Source organism: Miniopterus schreibersii, assembly GCF_964146895.1.
Source record: "Miniopterus schreibersii genome assembly, chromosome: 11".
NCBI classification, from domain to species: Eukaryota; Metazoa; Chordata; class Mammalia; order Chiroptera; family Miniopteridae; genus Miniopterus; species Miniopterus schreibersii.
Genome location: NC_138111.1, coordinates 26,843,510 through 26,861,715, shown reverse-complemented (window position 1 = coordinate 26,861,715; position 18,206 = coordinate 26,843,510). Strand labels below are relative to the sequence as shown.

The window sequence follows — 18,206 nt, the reverse complement described above, 5'->3', positions numbered from 1 at the left end:
AGCAGTCTGGTGAGACCAGCACACTAGCACTTTGGGGGGATATGGTGGGGAATAAGTACAAAAATATAAATACTACAGATTTAACTCCCTAGTTGTATATTCAGAAGTCTTTTTTCAAGAACTTCTATTTAAAATTGTTTTAAACTATTAAATTTTAAATTTATGATTATTTATAAATGCATGTTAAAAACAACATTTTATTTCTCTCAGGTCATGGAACATCCTTTAATATCGACTGCAATGTTTGTTCTTGTTTTGCTGGCAATTTGGTGTGTTCTACCCGCCTGTGCCTCAGTGAGCACAGTTCAGAAGATGACCGGCGCACCTTCACAGGTAACCATGGTCACTCAGAAGCTGTCCTCAGCAGGCCAGCATCCCTTTGTACTCATTTTCCCTTCCAGGCAGCTTCTCTGGTCTGAATACATAATCTGTACTCAGATTATGCATGTATGTAAAATGAGCACATAATATGTATTTATGAGAGCAAGATACTTTCCTTCTCTGGATCTGTTTTCTCTTCTAAACTAAACCATTTAGTTTAATGCCTTAAATGGTTTCTCAGGACCCTTCCAGCACTAATATTCTGGAATTCCATGCTAAAAGAACACGGTCAGTGATTGGGATGGTTTTAGTTAAATGGAACTTTTCTACCCACTAAAATGCCCCATTTACCCCTACAATTATGGCCTAAAATTTCCGTGTACTTTCTATATTTGTCTCTGTTCTAATGTTTTTCTCAGCACTTTCTTCTTTGACCTACCTTAGCCTACTGGTTCACATAGGTAAAGACCCCTATAAACTAAGTTATAGATAGGAAAGTAAAGACTGTTTCTCCCAATCTGGTGTATAAAATTTAGAATTTAGATGTTTGAAGTCTGGCTTAGGGGATTTCTGGGAAGTTAAAGGGTAATACCAAAAACAAGGCAAAGAGTGAATGTTGTAAACTCCTCACATAGGTTCTTTCCACTCTCATCTCCTTAGGGATTTCTCCAAGAATGTAACATGGGAAATTATTTTAATTTTTGGACTTAAGAATTTTTCTGAACGATCAATTAAGACTGCTTTCTTGACTTTGCTTTCTGCTACTGGTATTATGCTCACACCAGCTACAGTAAGTGAAAGGGCTGGTAAGATGAGATGCTCTTTTCTTGAGATGAAGCTGTAGTTGTCAACAGCAGCAGCACAGTCAGTTGGTACCTATTGGCCTCTGCCTTTTTCCAGACCTGAAATACTGTTGGTTCAGGGTAAAGAGGAACCAGGTAGCTGCCCTTGCCTTGTTTCAAGCTGCTGCAGCAGCAACTTGATTTTTTCTTTCCCTGGAGTGGGGGCGGAGGGGGAGAACAGGGTTTACCAGTGTTGTATCTCCAACACAGTGGAAATGAGAAGTGAACTGCAGACTGATGGGGAAGTAGAGGCAAGATGAACTCCCCCCCCCCCATCCACCCTCATAAGCACCAGCCTTCACTGTTTGTTGTCCTTTATCATTATCCTTTATCTGCTCTGCTCTATTGAGGACATTCATTCTGTGCAGAGAAACCATGAAACTTCTGTGGGGATGAAGAGTGAACTAAAGATTTAGCTGCAAGACTTTATTTATTTATTTGCTTACATCTAAATGATTTTGAAAACTGAACTTTACAATTAGTAGGACCCCTTTCCCTGCAGCCCCTCGTATCCTGGGATGAATTAAGTTATGGACTATTTAGCTAGCAGACTCTAAGGAGATTTTACTGGCCACAAAGTGTACCACATTTCTTGGGTCCCAAGTAATGTCCCAGTCTAAACATGACTCAAAGAGAGAGAGAGAGATTCACAAAAATTCTTAAGCCTCAAAACTACAATAACTTCCCTGCTTACCTTGCTCTCCCCACTCCCGAAGGAGATGGAAAGAACCTATGTGAGGGGTTTATAACTTCACTACTCTGTCTTGTTTTTTGTACCTGTTGGTCCATATTCTACTTAGCCAAAATCTAAGGTAGGTACATTCCAGAAATCCCCAAGCCAAATTTTAAACTTCTAAATTCTATATTTTATACTCCAGATTGGGAGAGACATTCTTTCTTTTTTCTACCTATAACTTTGTTTATAGAGGTCTCTACCCCTGGCATCAAGATCTGGAGGCTCTCAATTATCTGGCAATAAATGGTACAAAGGAAAGCTACTATTCAGACAAATGGCTCTTCAGAGCCTTGCTGCCTTCAAAAAAACACTCAGAGATGGCAAGGATTTTTTTTAACTTAATTTTCAATTCTATTTTAACATGAAACCTCCACATGATTATTAGTGGTTTGCCTTAATAGGGAAATATCAGGGAAAGAGGAATGTACAAGTAAGCATTGTTGAGACTGTTTCTTCTCTTCAGGCTTGCCCTGTAACTGTGCAGATCAGTTTGTTCCTGTGTGTGGGCAGAATGGACGCACTTACCCCAGTGCTTGCATTGCTCGCTGTGTGGACCTCCGAGACCATCAGTTTGAGTTTGGATCATGCATCTCAAAGGATCCATGTAATCCTAACCCCTGCCCAAAAAACCAAAGGTGAGGAAAAGAGCTCCTTATCTTTTTAACTAAAGATGAGCACTTACTAAGCATTCAGTGTGTACCAGACAGTGAAAATACAGAGATGAATTGAGAAGGTCTCTGCCCTGAAGAGTTTGGAGTCTAGAGGGAAAGAGCCATGTAAAGCCGGTTGGTGACATGCTGGGTGATTGGAGGCCTGGGAATGGAGCAGTTGGTGCAGCCTGAGGGAGGCCTGGGAAAGCCTCTACAGGATGTGACATTCATCTGGAAAGAAGAGTAGGACATTGCAGGCAAGGTTACAGTGGAGGAAAGATGGTGTTGGTGGTGAAGGTAGAGAGAACAAAGATCTTGACTGCTGGAAATGAGGAGATAGCACGGTATATGCTGGGGCTATAGCAGCAGTTTTGTAAGACAAAGTGAGGCAAGGAGGGGTAACATGAGATGAGAGAAATTAATGTATTCTAATTATTAGCTATTTATGTTCCATGATAATGGAAAATTTTCGTTTACCTATCTACCTCCATTTTAGAGATTGAACATGAGAAATCTCTGGGAAATGCAACTTCAGTATTATTTTAAAGTATTTGTTTAAGGGCTCCTTTCTCTGCAGTTTTCTTATAAGCTCAAGGTATAGTTGACCTACCCTTAATGATGGATTTCTGTATGTGGTGGCCACAGGGCAAGTGCCCTGCTGACTCTGAGGTTTCAGCCTTCTGGAACTGGTCTTCACTGGCACCTCATTGACCTGAGCAGGACATATCCCAGTGCCACAGTCCTTTCCTTATGAAGGATTTTTGTGGAAAATAAGCAATTGCCTCTCCATCCTTAAAATGCTGGTGCAGTATGGAGAGAGAGGAAGATTTTTCTGATGTGTTATAATAAATAAATAGAATGGTTGCCCATCTGGCAAAGTTTATACCATGAAAACTAATCCCATAAAGAGGACAGGGTACTGTGCATGAAAAACAACAACAACAAAGGTAATGAAATAAGCCAAAAGGGTAATGTAGTTGTGTTGGGAGGTAGAATTGAGGGTTGTTTTGGTATTTGCTTATTTGTTTTCCTCTATTTGCTAACCTTTCTGATAGGTTGTCTTGCCTTTATAATAAAAAGTATATAAAATATCAAAGTGGGAAGTCCTTTCTGGGTATAATACAAAACCAACATAAAAGACTGAAAAATGCAGCTACACAGATGACATATTGGGAAGAATATCACAGAGAAAGGGCTGCTGTCTTTATAATATAAAGAGTCCTTGCAAATCAATCTGAAAAAGATCAACAACCTAATAGAAAAATGGATGAAGGATGTAAACATAGAAACAGAAATAATAAATAGTGTTTAAACACTTGAAAGGATGCTTTTAGCCCTGCCCAGGTAGCTCAGTTGGTTACAGCGTAATCCCGATAAGCCAAGGTTTTGGGTTCAATCCCCAGTCAGGGCATATACAAGAATCAACCAATGAATGTATAAATAAGTAGAACAACAAATCTCTCTCTCTCTCTCCTTTTCTCTTTCTCCTCTCTCTCCCTTCCTCTCTCTCTAAAATCAATAAATAAAAATTAAGAAAAGATAAATGCTTTTATTACTTAGGGTGAGTAACTCTAGCTACTATATACAATCCCAAAATATCATTTATTTAACATAACAAAAGTTCAAATATAGTCCATTTGGGTGTCCAGCAGGTGACCCAGAGACTTAGGATCCTTCTACCCAGTGGCTCTGCCAGCTCCTGCGCCTCCTGGTCCTCCTCTATATTTTCTGCATCAGGCCAGCAGATGAGAAAAGGGAGGTGATGGAGGTTGTTCCTGAGAAGCTTCTATGGGCCAGGTGTAAAAGTGGCACTCATCACTACTTCCAGCCACATTCCATTAGTCACTTGGCCACAGCTGCCTGCCAGGGAGACTATGAAATGTAATCTAGATGTGCACCCAGGAAGAAAATTAAATGAATTTGATGAATGTCTAGCTAATCTACCATAATGCTTAACCTCCTACCATAATGTTTAACCTTCCTCATATTAAGTGAAATGTAAATTAAATTAAAACTGTCATTGCGTACCATTCTCCCTCTACCAGACTGACAAAGATAAAAAGTTTGATAACATCATGTAGAAAAACAGGCACTCCCTGTTGGAGGGAGCTGGAGGGAGGATTGGTTTATTCTCTATGGAGGACAATTTGGCCAAGTCTACCCAAGTTTTAGATGCACATGCTCTTTGAAGTAGCATGTATAAATGCTTATTCTTACATAAACTAACTCTGGAAGAATAAATAAGAAATTGGTAATAGTGGTTGCCGCTAGTGAAGGGAACTCAGTGACATGGGCACAAAAGTAGGAGAGACTTATTTTTCACTAGATACCATTTTGTACTTTTTCAGTGTCACCATGGGCATGTATCATCTGTTCAAAAGATAATTGTTTAAAAAGTAAAAAGTGTTCATTCATGAAGCTTGTACTGATGTACCAGGCATCTTTCTAAATGATGGGTGACAACAGTAAGCAAAACAGATTCCCTGCCCTGATCATGTTTAATTTACCCCCAGTTTTCAACTTTTCCTATTGGTTCTCTTATTTCTATATATTCAAATTGAAAAGTTTTTCTTTCTAAAATACAAAATTTCTCCTGATAGTCTTGGTTCTCATTCCTTCCAAGTTAATAGATAATTAAGTTCTAAATATTCTTTTCCATTATTTTTCTTCAACTGTCTTAAATTTCCATATAACCATAACTAGATGTATTCTAATTTTAATCCCATGAGGAAAGGCAACCATACATAGTAGTAACGATGGTGGTGGTCGTTTCAGTGCAGGAGGCTCATCCCTAAAAAAGATAGAAGTATTCCTTTGAAATTAAATAATGCTGGCTACTATATTCTTCTTTTGTTTTACAGACTGATATTTGTATATCCTATTACTTCAAAGACCCAGTGAAAGCTAAATATTTTAATAGGTCTTATCTTCCTGTAGAAAGTTATACTCTTTATAGTATAAATACTCTTCTGAGAGAGGAAGAAAAGGCAAAAGAAGAAAAGAATCATCATCCCTAACCCCTCTAAAAAAGTTCAGAAATTGAGAATGAAGTGAGGTCCAGATGTTTCTAGGAAAACCCAGCTTCATGGGGTGGCATTCTCTCAGTGACTTGCAACCAGCCAGCATCAGGCCCTCAGCCTTGTAAGCACAGAAACCTGAATTTTTCAGCACATATTGTGATGCCTTCTCTTAAGATAGACTCATATTAGCCAAGCTGAAAATTAAGCCCCTGAAAAGGCTTCATTTACTATTGACTACAAGGCTTCCAACATCAGACTCCAGCCCACTTGGTGGCCTCATGCCATGCCATTTCTACCCTGTGCACCCTTTGCTCCTGCCCTCCCGATCACCTGCCCTTCCCCAGCACCTCAGGGTCTCGAGCAGCACGCCTTTGCTCTGCTGCTTCCTCAGCCTTCAGGCCCGTGCGGCGCTGCTTATCCTCCAGGTCCAGCCAGGGGCCTTCTCCAGCTCCTCAGTCAGAATGACTTATTCCCATGAGCCTTTTGTGTGTAGTTTTCTACCTGACAGGCTACTCTGTGTGCGTGCTTTAACTCTCCTGTTCTCCATAGCTCTTGGGGACAGGAAGTGTTTTCAATTTCTCTCTTGCTCTCTCCTCAACATCCTGTGCCTTGTCAGTGCTTTTTCGCCACCTCACCCTACCCCAAGTCCCTCCTGACTCATGGTGCACATTTGTGTTTTTCAGATGCATATCCAAACCACAAGTCTGCCTGACGACTTTTGATAAATTTGGGTGTAACCAATACGAGTGTTTGCCACGACAGCTCACCTGTGACCAGGTCCGAGATCCTGTTTGTGACACAAACCACATGGAGCACAGCAATCTCTGCACTTTGTACCAGAGAGGGAAAAGCCTCTTGTACAAAGGCCCGTGCCAGGTACAGTTGTTTAGCTGACAAGCCCAAGTATACGGAGCATAAAATTGGTTTAAGGTCTTTTACAGATGAATCAGCAGTAAGACCACTTGAGACGAATCCTGTCCCATCCAGAGAACTCAGCCCTCCACTAAAAATGAACACCCCAAGGCTGGCTTTTTCTCCCAACTCTGGAGGACTTCCTTGCTAGTGTGTGTACCTTTGCCCATCTGTGTACAAGCAAGAAAAGACAGTAGCTTCTTATAGGAAGAGAATTTAAAGTTTCACACCCCTGGCATGAATCAGCACCATTTTCACTTTCCGTAGTTCTGTAGGCCCTCACTAGAAAACAAGTCAGGACAATTACGAGTTAAAACAACAAAGAAAAGAGTTATTTTCCAAACACTCTTCCAACTGAAGTCCCTATCACAGTACTGAAAAGCAACAGAAAATTCCTCTAAGACAATGCCTTTTTACATCAGTTTATCTTTCAGCCTTGTAAGACTGTGGACTCTATATTCATGTTTAAAAAATAACCTCAAGGACAACCCCACTGAGGCTTCCCACATACACTGATCTGTGCTGGCCCCTCTCCCGGGGAATCCCACCTGCAGGCCCAGCAGCCCCCGCCCACAACCAGCTAACACCTGGCATGACTGCTTCTCGTTTCCTGGCCTTCACTCAGAAAAACCCCTTCTTCGGATTGTCTCCCAGGCTTGTCTTCTCTCAGAGCTTGTTTCAGTTGCACTGATACCTGTTACATTGAAGCCCCAGTCTTCTCTGCCTGCTTGTTCCCTCTTCCTGCTGTAACTTCCCTCTCGCTTATTCCTTACCTGCTGGTGGAGCTAGAGTCTCTCTGCCCCCCTGATCTCTCCACTCTCCCTTCTCCTCCCCCCTTACCCAGTGTGAAATGATAAAGCCTCCATATTTGCATGAAGATTGATCTTGTTTTCTTCAAACGGGCAGTTCTGGAATAATGGAAGTCTGAAGTGGGGGGGACTTTACCTCACATTGGTTCACATGAGTGAGCACCAAGTCCCAGAAAGGCTGAGGACAGTCATCTCGTCATTGAGACAGCCTGCTATTCCCCTCCACCATGTTTAGCCCACCTCAGGAGCTTAAATAAGAGGGTCCCCAGAAATTATACCTGCATCTTTTCTCCTTCCTGAAAATACGGAGACCCATTGTGTACCCTTGGTTAGGAAAAGTACACCACAGAGGTTTCCAGGTTAAAAGTGATTTATTTGCCCTCAGCCCTTCTGCAGAGTCACGGAGCCCGTGTGTGGGCACAATGGGGAGACCTACAGTAGCGTGTGTGCTGCCTACTCGGATCGTGTAGCTGTTGATTACTATGGGCCCTGCCAGGCCGTCGGGGTCCTCTCCGAGCACAGTTCTGTCACGGAGTGTGCCGCTGTGAAGTGCCCTCCGCTCTTAGCGGCTGAGTGCAAGCCCATCATCCCGCCCGGTAGGTGGCAGTATGTGGGGTGGGGCAGGGTGGAATTGGGAAGCCTTGCTTATTTGCCTCCAGACTAGTTTATTTAAATTTTTCCAAAAGTCTTAACTCTACCTGATGCTGATTAGATGCATAACTCTGGGTTGGTCTTAAAAAACTGTCCTTAGACATCATCCGGTCCAGTGGTTTTAAAACAATTTGGCAAACTTTTTTCAAGCAAAATCTTACACCAAACACCAACATATAAGCAGATAAAGCAGTATTTAATTACTAAAATTAAGATTTAAGTTCAAATGCATAATGTTTACTTTTTAAAATATTTATTACCATAAAGTTAGTGAATAAAGAATTAGTCATTAATGAACGAATAATTGAAGTAGTTTTGATGAACACAAACATTTAAAATGGAGAGAAACAGAAGAGAGTTGTTTTAGATTGGCCTTAGAATCCAATTAAATTGTTTTAGTTGCATATAATGGAGGAAGTCTTGTTAGAAAGACTATTATAAGTGGTAACAGTTTTTTTGAACAGTTTACCTTACAGTCTCTTACTCTTCAGTTAAACAGAGGAGGCAGAAAAGACTTTATCCGAAGTCTGTGCAGAACAGATTAGTCTGGAGTCTAACAAATCCATTCCTCCACCCATGAAGTCATCAATTGTTTATTGAGCTTCCATTATATGCCAGATACTCTTCTAGGCACTGGGGGCTCAGCAGTGAGCAAAACAAAGCCCCTTTCCTCCTGGAGATATTTATGATATTTATTGAGTTATGATATTTTATTGGTTTTTTTTTTAACAGTTTTAAATAATTTTAAAAATTGTATTAGAGTTAAACACTCTTGGAATCCCTGAAACACCTGCTCCCTTGTTTTGCAGGTAGATATCAAAAGCCCAGGAGAGCACTTGCCCGGGATCACACAGGGAGTGTTGAGGCAGGGCAGGTCTAGGCTTTGTGTCTCTTGAAAGGCCACCTCTCTCTGTGCTGTCTCACACCACGGCTGCCTCACCCTGAGAAGTGGTAAAGGGTGAAGCAGGCATGGAGGAAGGATTTGAGTAAATGTATAGATTGTAAGACTCCAGGTTGGTCAGGGTACATATCTAAAGTACAGTCATCAGAAAGGCCAGCTATAACTCTCCTAGCACAAAATGAAGGGTTAGTAACGTCACCAACTACTTTGTATTCTTGTTTCTAATTCTGAACACACATGATATGGTTTCTGTTGTGCAGGTGCTTGTTGCCCATTATGTGCTGGGATGTTAAGAGTCTTATTTGACAAAGAAAAACTGGATACCATTGCCAAGGTAAATTGCTTTATATGCTAGGCACTGTTGAAACCTTACTTATAAACCTCAGTAATCCTACAGAGTAGAACGTGTTGTCTCATTTATAGATGAAAAATCTAATTTGCAGAGAAGCAGCTTGCCAAGGCCGTACGACTCATAACCAGTAGAACTAGTGTTTGAACGCAGGCTGTCTGGCCCCTGATCCTGTGCTTCTTTCCTCTACACCCTGGCTGTGTGATGACCTTGTTCTGTGTATCACAGCCTGAGCCTTTCTAGAAAAGGTCCCCTCCTGGTCCAGTAAGCAGAGTTAGGGCTAGAGGCAAAGCCAGGCCGCCAGAGACTGGTAGATGCCAGATGGTTTCAGGACTGCCTGCCCTCACATGGTCCCATTCCTCTGTGCCTGCTTCCAGAGCCAGCCACTGTCCCATGAGAGTTTTGCCTCTTTTCTTTTTCTGTACCATCACTTTTATTGCTCACTGTTGTGGAGATAGGGCTCCCAAACATGCAGTAGCCAGCGTCTGTCACTACCTCAAAAATTATCCCCATTTTGATTAAACCACCCAAATTTTTACAGGAAGACTTTAATTATTTCTCTGTGGCCTTCAACTCAGAACAGTCACTTTTTTTTTTTTTTAATCCTCACCCACGGATATTTTTTTTCCATTGCTTTTCAGAGAGAGTGGAAGGGAGAGAGAGAGAGAGAGAGAAACATCGATGTGAGAGAGACACATCAATTGGCTGCCTCCCGCATGAGCCCCGACCAGGGCCGGGGACTGAACTTGCAACCGAGGTACGTGCCCTTGGCCAGAATGGAACCCGGGATCCTTCAGTCTGAGGGCCGATACTCTGACCACTGAGCCAGACCAGATTGCTGGAAAGAACAGTCACTTTTTGAAAAGTGAGAGTGTTTATTTTGGCTACAAAGCTCTATGTCAGGCAAAACCCATTGCCATGGACTGTGGAGATTTGGAATTCAGCTGGCAGGGCCCTGCACTTACAGGTCCTTTGGTCCAAAGAGCCTCATTGGCTTAGGCAGTGTAGCAAGACAGCTTGGGCAGTAATGAGGAATTCTTTTTTTCTAGTAATAGAATTTTTTTTCTCTTTCTAGGTAACGAACAAAAAGCCAATAACAGTTCTGGATATACTTCAGAAAATCCGCATGCATGTGTCTGTCCCACAGTGTGATGTATTTGGGTACTTCAGCATCGAATCTGAAATTGTCATCCTGATCATTCCAGTCGATCATTATCCAAAAGCTCTGCAGGTGGGGGTCAGCACGCAGTTGTGCAGCCTTCTTGTCAGTTTCAAGCTTGGTGGACTCGGCAGGGGGTGGGCACAGACCAGGATGGGGAGGGGTCGGGGGTGAGGAAATGGAGGCATTTTGGCAGGGAAGGAGGGAGCAGTAAGGCAGTCTCTGAGGGACGGAGCTGCAGGTGGCTGAGGCCAGGTACGCATTTGACAGCAGAACGCTAAGGAGTCAGGGAGGGGAGAGGTTGGCACTCAGAGTGTGCAGAGATGGGCTGCATCTGCTCACTGTGAGGACAAGGCAGCCAGGCCCAGGGAAGGAAGGGAGTGACCCAGGTCACACAGAGAAGCAGCATAGACTCCTGTCTCCTGAGGGCTGTGCTCCTGCTGGGGAGGAGGAGCCCACTGGGGCTTGTCTTGGGGTCCCCAGTTTTTCTTCTCCACGATCTCGATCTCGAGGTGAACCTCACTAAATTTTAGCATCAAAATAGTGAGGGCTCAAGTGAAAGGGGTGAATACAAGCAGCCTATAAACTGCCATCATTAGAAACCTCATTCACCCTAACTGCTTTCCTCCTGATGTGCAAACAGGCGTGGAAAGCCCATCCCCTCTCACTGCGTTTGACCATGTAAAGCTGATGTCAGGATGTGGATAAGCAGTGACAGGGTCGTGGAAAAAGAAAGGGCAGTGGCATTATGGGTCACTTCATTTCTGATTTGATTTCCGCTGATGCTGTTATTATTTATGCAGTAAATTAAGACTCTAATTAAATGTTTCTTTGGCTAAGAAAAGGGCACAGTGAAAGCATGTTCCCCGTGTCAGAATATGTGTGGAGTTTGACTTGACCTTCTCACCAGTTCTGGGGCTTTATAGTAAAAGAATCTGATTTTCCTCCCCCAGATTGAGGCCTGCAATAAGGAAGCAGAAAAGATCGAATCCCTTATCAACTCTGACAGCCCTACTCTGGCATCCCACGTCCCTCTCTCTGCCCTCATCATTTCCCAGGTGCAGGTCTCCAGCAGCATGCCATCGGCCGGCACCCGGGCCCGACCCCCCTGCCACCCCTGCCTCTTCCTCCTCTGCCTGGGCCTCGCCTTGCACATGGTCTGGACACATAACTGACTGCTGTGAAAAGTGCAGAATGTTCCTCAGTCTAATTTTCTACCTTGTGAAAGACATGCAGGACTGCTGGTCATAGTTGAGGAGTGGCCAAGCAAAAGCACTCGTCACCTCTGTTCACCACAGTATTTTTTTTAATCTGCCAATATTAGTAGGGTTTTTATTTTGTTTTTACAAATGTTAAAATATGTTCTTCCAGATACTAATGAAAAGAGGATGTTTCCTTCTGGTGGGTCACTGCCTTCCAATTTACATTTTGCTCATTAGATGGGTCCCTCACTCTAAAATATACTCAATATCACTGATAAATGAGATGATCACTATACTGTGGGCTTTGTATCACAGAAAGTTCATTTCAGAGTTCCTATAAGTGTTAAGAGGCCCTAGTGTTTGTGTGTTTGTTTACAGATGATTACCTACTCTGTCCAGAAGCTGGGGGCACAGTGACACACCCCTGCATTAAAGTGTGAAATAGAGATAAAGCATCTTTGGAATTATCATGTGGATCATCAGGCAAACTTAACTTAGAGAAATTTAATTCTGGAACCCATCTATTGTGATAAGCAAAACCAAGCTAACTAAATGGCATTCACATGATATACCATATGTGATGGTCTCGGTGGTTACGAACATGTGTCTGTGACTTTGGTGAGAGGGAGAAGTTATATCGCATCAGAGCATCTTGCATTGTGCCTCTTTATGTTAACCAGATGTGTGTTCTTCAGTATTCATCAAGTTCAACTTAAAGTTTTTAAACATCAATCTTTAAACCAATTGCTGCTACTTATCTAATTGCCAAAAAATGAAATAATTAGTAGTTCATGTAAATAATACATGACTTTTCTATTTTATTATGATGAAGGTGAATAGCCATATTTGTAAAGTGACAATCGTGTGTTAACCCAGTACTTTCCGTTTATGAAGACACATTTGCTTTTTGTGACATGCACAGTGTAGATAAGTGTTCTGTCCAACTTTCTTTTCTGATATAGAATTATAAAGAATTATGGTTTATATATTTAAAAATGTCAGTCTAAATGTTAAAATGTTTGCATGTTGTCTAAGAAATTGAATATTTTGAATGTGTTTCACAGTTTGAAATAAGCTACTCAGTGTAATACTTCTTCGTATGCACCTAAACTTAGATTTTACATGAAGTATTTTTTCAGTATTATATGTACCCTCTGAAATATATAAGGATATGCTTATTATACCAAAATGTTGTTTAAAAGTGGGCACTTAAGCTTTCAGAATATCTCAATGCCAATGTAGCATGTTTGTTGCAATTGTTTTTTCTATATAAATGTCTTCAATGCAATATACTGGAAAGCTTTCCTATTTTAATAAAAATAATTTTTATATGGTTTTGTGTACTTCCAGGCAGTGTGGACATTTAAAATGAAACCATTGCTCACTCTTGGGTGAGCTGTGTCCTGCGCTCTGGAATAAGAAGTTATGGGAGTGTTATTATTTCAAGCCAAGGGCCCTGGGAAAGTGGGGCAGCTGGAACAGAGCTGGTCAGGCCAAACCCAGGCTTGACCAGAGGACAGGCAGTGGCAGAACATCAAGTACAAAGACCAAGAAAGCTTCAGATCCAGGGACGCTCTAGGCAGTTCTGGTCACCGCTGCCTTGGGCCCAGTGTTCCAGCTTGGGGTATGTCCTGGGGCAGTGAGAACTTTGGGCTGTGGAAACAGAAGGCCTGTTGTTCAGGGCCTGAGAAGCTCTATCAAGCAGCTGAGGCTAAGGCCCCAAAACCTCTGTAGCCGATAAGAGCAGAGGCTTACCTCTTGCTCCCATCACATGGCCATCGTGGGTCAGCTGCACTTCTCCACATCATCTTCACTCCAGGACCCATTTCCAGGGTCCTCGCAAAGGGGAGGACAGAGAACCACAACCAGCCCTAGGTCTCTGCTCAGAAGTGACACTATCATTTCTGCCTATGTCTTAGCCCAAGCAAATCACATGGCCGCTCCTGAGTTTGAAAGGTAGGGGTGTACAATCTTCTGGGGTGTGTATGTGTGTGTGTGTGTTGGGAGAAAAAAGTGGAGATAAAGAGCTTGGGGAAGGACCATAAGTATTTTGAATAATTACAGTCCACCACAGAGATTCTTTTTCATCAGGATAGGACAACGGGCAGGGCTGACTAAATTTTTCACTAAAAAAGCAGAAGTTTCATGGCCTAGGAAGGAAATAATAGAAATGAGAGAAATGCTTGAGTTTTAGGGGTTGGGTATGTCAAGGGAGAGCAAGATCTGAAGGTTGGTCCTGCTCTGAGGACACAATTACGGGAACTCTGAAGATAGTCATGGGCAACACAAGCCCGGCTCAGGTCAGGTCAAGGAAACAGTGCTCCTCACTTGCCAGCTGCCGTGGTGAGCACACGGGCTCCTCGTGGACAGACTGTCAGTGGCTTGCTGGCAGCAGAGCAGGAGAGAGCCCTTGCTGGATTCTCTCCAGCATTCTGCCCAAGACCAAGTATGTCAGGCTGGTAGAGGCCTTGAATCGAGATCCTGTGGGAGACAACTAGGGCTGTTGGGGAAAAGAGAAATAAGGCTTCTATGTCCATATAATTTTTCCAAGGCCTGGACATAAGGGCCTAGAAGTCCAGGAGAGAGCACTTCCTCAGGAGAAGGCCATTTTAGAAGGTGAGGTAACTGCATGAAAAGTGGATTCCAGAGAGATTCAGAGGCTCTTATGACCATGGGTAATGAAATCAAGACCCTGGAAAAACAGATGAAATAGCTCCCTGTGCAGTTCACAGGAGGTAATTGGGCAGGAATGGACCCCGAGAGGATCATAGCCCTGGCGTGGGTCACATCCCTCCTCTGTGGCAGAGCAAAATGGATAGAATGGATTTCTCATGGGAAATAACTCTGTTCCTAGAAGAAGCCTTCTGCTAGAAGTATCATCTAGGGAATGCACATCTCTCACAGGCCATTAGCCCTCTGCCCCCACCTGCCCACTCAATCTGGGAGCACACAGCAAATCCTTCAGGCCCGGCACACACCCAGAGGTGTTGTACCCAACAGCCACCAGAGCCCAGTAACCACCAATGATGTGCTTTGTATAACTGACCTATTGAAAAGGGAATTTTCCAAAGTGACTAATAATAAAATAATTGTTATACCCTGAGCAAAAATGGCAGCAAAGAGAAGAGACTGTGATGAGTACAGAAAATTTAAATCAATGCCAAAAGAAGCAAGCCAGCTAGAGGAATACTGTTTGCCTCCTAGATGCCTTGCTTCTGAGCCAGCTCTCAGGGAGCTTCCCAAGGGCTCCAGGACAGACCCAGACTTAAGACTCAATTGTCCGTGGATGGTCTTCCTAAGTCATCATTTTTTTGTAGGCCAGGGACACTTCATTCCTCTTTCCTTGTTATTTTAAAACTTCATTCCCAGATCCAAAGCAGAGGCCTCTTCTGCCTTCTCTAGCCGAGGTTGGATGAGTGACTAATTGCTTAGAGTAGAGGAGGATGGGAGATATGGTCTCTCTGCCCCAAACATAGACAAAGCTAACTGCTCAATGAGTCGTGAGCTTGGCTGGTGTCATTATTGGCATCAGTCACAGAGAGTCATTAGGATGTCTTTAATACAGGCTGTGGGATATTCATTTCTAGTGAAAAAGGGTGACTAAGAGCTCCTGAGTGGCATGGCCCTTGGCTATGGTTTGTCTGTACAAGGCAGGAGGAGGGGGATCTAATTGCACTGACACAGTGCCAAGGGAGATGTGAGGAGGAGAGAAAGTCTTACAGGGAGAAGGGAGAAGGCTTCTCAGAGAGGGCTTGATTTGAGCTGGACCTGGTAGGGAAGTGTGTGTGTCAAACTTCAGTGTCACGAGAGACCTTCAAGATCACCGACCAATCTCGTTACCAGGCCGTGCTTCCTTTCCCTCTGTCCCACGAGCATCCTGGCCTCTAAGGAAATATTAACTGAGCCAGGCTGGGCACCGGGCTTCCCATGGGCCTGATCCCCTCCCTCAGGGTTAGCCTGCATCTGTTTCAGCTCCCCTGTGGGAAGACAGTCACACCCACCAGCAACAGTAATGACCTTGACACAAAATCCATAGAAAACTATCTTTTCCTTCATTTGATTTACTTAATGGTTTTCCTTCAGGCCCAGGCTTGTGGGAGTCAAACTCCCACATTCCCACAGGGGGTGCTCCGTTTCTCCAAGGGACCTGAAGCTCTGCTCCAGAAATCTTCCCCCTCTCTCAGCTGCTGAAGGGGCTTGAGTTTAAAGGAAGGGAAAGCAGAGGGATCATTCCTGGGGAAATTTCTGTTCCCAGCCCAACATCCTTGGAGCTGGTGGGCTGTGTTCCACTTTGTCCATCAAGTGAAACAGGCCCAGAGAGCAGAAATACTAGTCCAAGGTCCCGCAGTGAGTCAGGGCAAAGCCAACACCTGAAGCCAGGTCTGGACTTTCCCTGGCACAAGGCAGCTGGGCAGGATTAGCCTTTCCCGGGAATGGAGCCAGCCTTGTGGCAGAGCCCCACGAAGGTGGACACCAGGGTAGGCCCAGTGGAATGGGTTCAACAGACTGACAAGGCAGGCTTGCTGGGCGGGGTCTGCTATCAGACAGGACCAAAGAGCAGTGGGAATCATAAAGGTGACACAGCTCTCCAGCACTTTCAGTTACACTGTGCTTTCACCCTGTTCTCTCACTGGCCCAGAGCAAAACGGTGCAGAGAGAGGACAAATGTGGCATCTAAGGTCGAGTTAGGTCTGATGAAGTTGGGCTGGTGGGGCAAGGGGAAGGCAGGAAGCCCCCACGCGGGAAGCACCCTTGCCACAGCTACACCTACTCTCTCATTTTTCCAAAACTATATTGTTTTCTTATTATAAAAGTAACATGTGCATTCCCCAAAATACCTGGAAATATAAACAAAGAAAAACATCCCCCCCAGTGCGCCTTCCTCTCCCTGACCCGACCAGTGGGTGCAGAATCCTACTAGCGCCTTCTCTGTGCATTTATCTCTGTGTCTACCTGGAACGGGGTCCCTCCTCTGTCCGCCTGAGGGCAGAGGTAGTTACCTCCTACCCTGTGAGGGTAAGTTCAGGAGCATGGTTTTATATTTGGGATGGCAGCTGCTGGCTGGCACATCCCTGCCTGATGGTTCACAGGTGGAAGCCCCATCTTAGCCAGAACCCCACCAGGTAACCAGGCGAAGCACCACTTTCCCACCGAACTCTGCTGGAGATGTGAGCAGTTGCTTTACTGAGCAATCATGTAAGTGTTTCTGTTGGCCGAGGCCCAACAGGAAAATAGGCGGGCCACCCAAGTTAGGATCGTTTGAGGAAGGCGACTACAGGGACTAATTACACAGGCGCCAGCAGGTGTAGGCAACCACAGGGAGCATGTCAGACGGGCTGCCAGCTCCCCTAGGCCCGAAGAGGTGAGGCGGCCTTCAGGGCCCAAAGAGGGCGCTGCGTGGAGCAGGCGTGTCCTCCCTCTCGAAGGGTCTCCTCCCATTGCTGAACCCGTCCGAAACCCGAGGGAAAGGGAACCTGTGGCAGTAACCGCACAGGTCAGCCTTCTGGGCAGAGAGCAGGGCAGAGAGTCAATTTAGGGAAGGAAATGGAGCAAAAAGAAGACACCAGCCCAGCAGGCCAGGGCAATGCCAAGTAAGGGGAGCAGGAGCTGTGACGGTGTGTGCCAGTCGTTCCAGAACATGGCCCAAGATGGGGAGGGCCTCCAGGTTTAAACTTTTGGAGGTGTTCTGCTGAACACCCCTTCCTTCCTGACCTCACTCACCCCCTTAGCTCCTTTCCCTCTTCTCTCCCGGTCCTTCTTCGTGCCCACATTTCCCAGAGTCTCTCTCCAGCGCTGGGAACCCCCACCCCTCCAAGCCTGGAAAAGCCCAGGCCCTCCTCCCCTTCTTGAGCCACACAAACGGGACCCACGGGCCAGAGCTTCAGGCTGGAGCAGAACTCCAGGCTGCCCTGGCTGAGGCTGCGGCGGAAACCCTCCCGCCCAGGCCGTGCTGGCTCCCACGCGGACGGCCAGGCCCTGGCCCAAGAGTGGGAGGGTGGGCGCAGGGGACCCAGGGCAGCACCCCCATCACGCTGAGTGTTCGCTTCTTCCCGAAGCAGCCCAGGCTGCCACGTGTGAGGAAGGCATGTAATCCTCAGAACAGAAAAAATTTGGTTATGCCTCTAGGGAAATAAATCTATACATGGCTGCTTTTAAAATGGGTTGCTGTTGTTGCTATTGTCAGTGTTTCCCCAGTGATACATTCTAACTGGTTGATGCTGTGTGAAAAAAGCTATTGATTTTTTAAAATATTTTTCTTGGGCCCAGTTCTCGTTAGAATTTTTTTTTATATTAATTTAATAGATTTTCTTTGTTTTTTCCAGGGAGGAGTCATAATGAAAACTATACTCTTCCTTTCCCAGTATTTATACCTCTTATCTCTTTTGGTTGTCCAGGTATTGGCTAAAACTCCCAGAACAATGTGGAATAATAGTGGTGACAGCAAGAAACCTTGTTATGCTCGATTTTAATGGGCATGTCCCATTGTTTTACTGTTAAGAGTGACATGTGTCAGTATGACACGTTTTACTGTTTGTTTCAAGAAGCTTCTTTTTATTCTGCTAAGGGAAAGTAAAAAAAAAAATTTAACTCAGTAACGGATATTGAATTGTACCAAAGATATTTATTTTCAGCATTCACTTACATTATATTTTC

The 18,206-nt window shown here is 44.3% G+C and overlaps 1 protein-coding gene across 5 annotated transcripts in view; it reads left to right on the top strand.

The window, feature by feature from the left end:
* Window positions 1–12,888, top strand: part of RECK (reversion inducing cysteine rich protein with kazal motifs) — a 65,193-nt gene extending 52,305 nt beyond the window's left edge. For all 5 annotated transcript variants that reach the window (XM_081152526.1, XM_081152529.1, XM_081152528.1 and 2 more), the window contains 7 exons: window positions 211–333; window positions 2,363–2,534; window positions 6,253–6,445; window positions 7,676–7,886; window positions 9,103–9,176; window positions 10,267–10,422; window positions 11,304–12,888. In XM_081152526.1, the coding sequence (XP_081008652.1) occupies window positions 211–333; window positions 2,363–2,534; window positions 6,253–6,445; window positions 7,676–7,886; window positions 9,103–9,176; window positions 10,267–10,422; window positions 11,304–11,525 (1,151 nt within the window). In that variant the 3' untranslated portion in view covers window positions 11,526–12,888. The remainder of the gene's footprint in view (window positions 1–210; window positions 334–2,362; window positions 2,535–6,252; window positions 6,446–7,675; window positions 7,887–9,102; window positions 9,177–10,266; window positions 10,423–11,303) is intronic.
* The last annotated feature ends 5,318 nt before the right edge of the window (window positions 12,889–18,206 follow it).